The 1,111-nt window shown below is 60.0% G+C and overlaps 1 protein-coding gene across 1 annotated transcript in view; it reads left to right on the forward strand.

The window, feature by feature from the left end:
• The window catches only part of LOC106806518 (mitogen-activated protein kinase-binding protein 1-like), a gene marked incomplete in the record, with an annotated part of 88,752 nt that overhangs the window by 83,725 nt on the left and 3,916 nt on the right, over positions 1-1,111 (forward strand). Inside the window, 2 exon segments of the mRNA XM_014808487.1 lie at positions 215-366; positions 676-902. Of these exon segments, the coding sequence (XP_014663973.1) occupies positions 215-366; positions 676-902 (379 nt within the window).

Here is a 1,111-nt window from a genome sequence, read left to right on the forward strand (position 1 = left end):
CATGCGCTCGCGTCTCATGCGCTCGCATCTGTCTCATGCGCTCGCGTCTCATGCGCTCGCATCTGTCTCATGCGCTCGCGTCTCATGCGCTCGCATCTGTCTCATGCGCTCGCGTTTCATGCGCACGCGTCTGTCTCTCCCATCTCATGCACTCGCGCCTCACACGCGTCTCATGCGCTCGCGTCTCATACGCACGCGTCTGTCTCTCGCGCAGACACGGAGTCGCCGTCGGACGAGGAGACGACGACGGATCAGGGCGAGTCGACGGACGTCGGCGAGGACAGCAGCAGCACGGTGACGAGCGCCTCGATACCCACAACACCCTCCAAGGTCAACAAACAGTTCTTCGGCGCCCACCTCGAGAAGGTAGGGAGGAGGAGGAGGAGGAGGAGGAGAGGGAGAGGGAGGAAGGGGTGGAGGAGGAGGAGGGGGAGGGGAGGGATGAGCAGGAGAAGAAGGTAGGGAGGCGACGGAGCAGGAGGGGGAGAGGGAGGAAGAGGTGGAGGAGAAGGAGGAGGAGGAGGAGGAGAGGGAAGGGGATGAGGAGGAGGAGGAAGAGAAGGACGAGGTGGAGGAGGATAAGGAGGAGTAGGAGGAGGACCGGGAGGATGAGGAGGAGGAGTGCAACTGATGTGGGAGTTGCGGTTTGTTCTAACCGCATGCGCCTTCCTGCAGGATCACATGGACAAGGAGAAGTTCATCAAAAGCCAGTACGAGAGCGGCGGCGGCGGCGGCGGCGGCGGCGGCGTGTCGAACCTGCTCACGTCACAGGAGAAGTTCGGACAGTCGCTCGACAAGATGGAGCGTCGCATGGAGAGCCTCGTCTCCGCCACCGATGCCGCCGACCACAGGCTGAGCATCTCGTCTCGTTTCCTGCAGCGATCGCAGCAGAGCAGCGCCAGGTACTCCCGCGCGCACGCATGTGTCTCTTCCTGCACCTCGTAAAAGAGAGTGGGTAGTCGAACAGAGTCGATAATCGAACAGAGCGGATAATCGAACAGAGCGGATAATCGAACAGAGTCGATAATCGAACAGAGCGGATAATCGAACAGAGCGGATAATCGAACATAGTCGATAATCGAACATAGTCGATAATCGAACAGAGCGGATA

The sequence above is a fragment of the Priapulus caudatus genome, unplaced genomic scaffold (assembly GCF_000485595.1).
Source record: "Priapulus caudatus unplaced genomic scaffold, Priapulus_caudatus-5.0.1 Scaffold166, whole genome shotgun sequence".
NCBI lineage: Eukaryota > Metazoa > Priapulida > Priapulimorpha > Priapulimorphida > Priapulidae > Priapulus > Priapulus caudatus.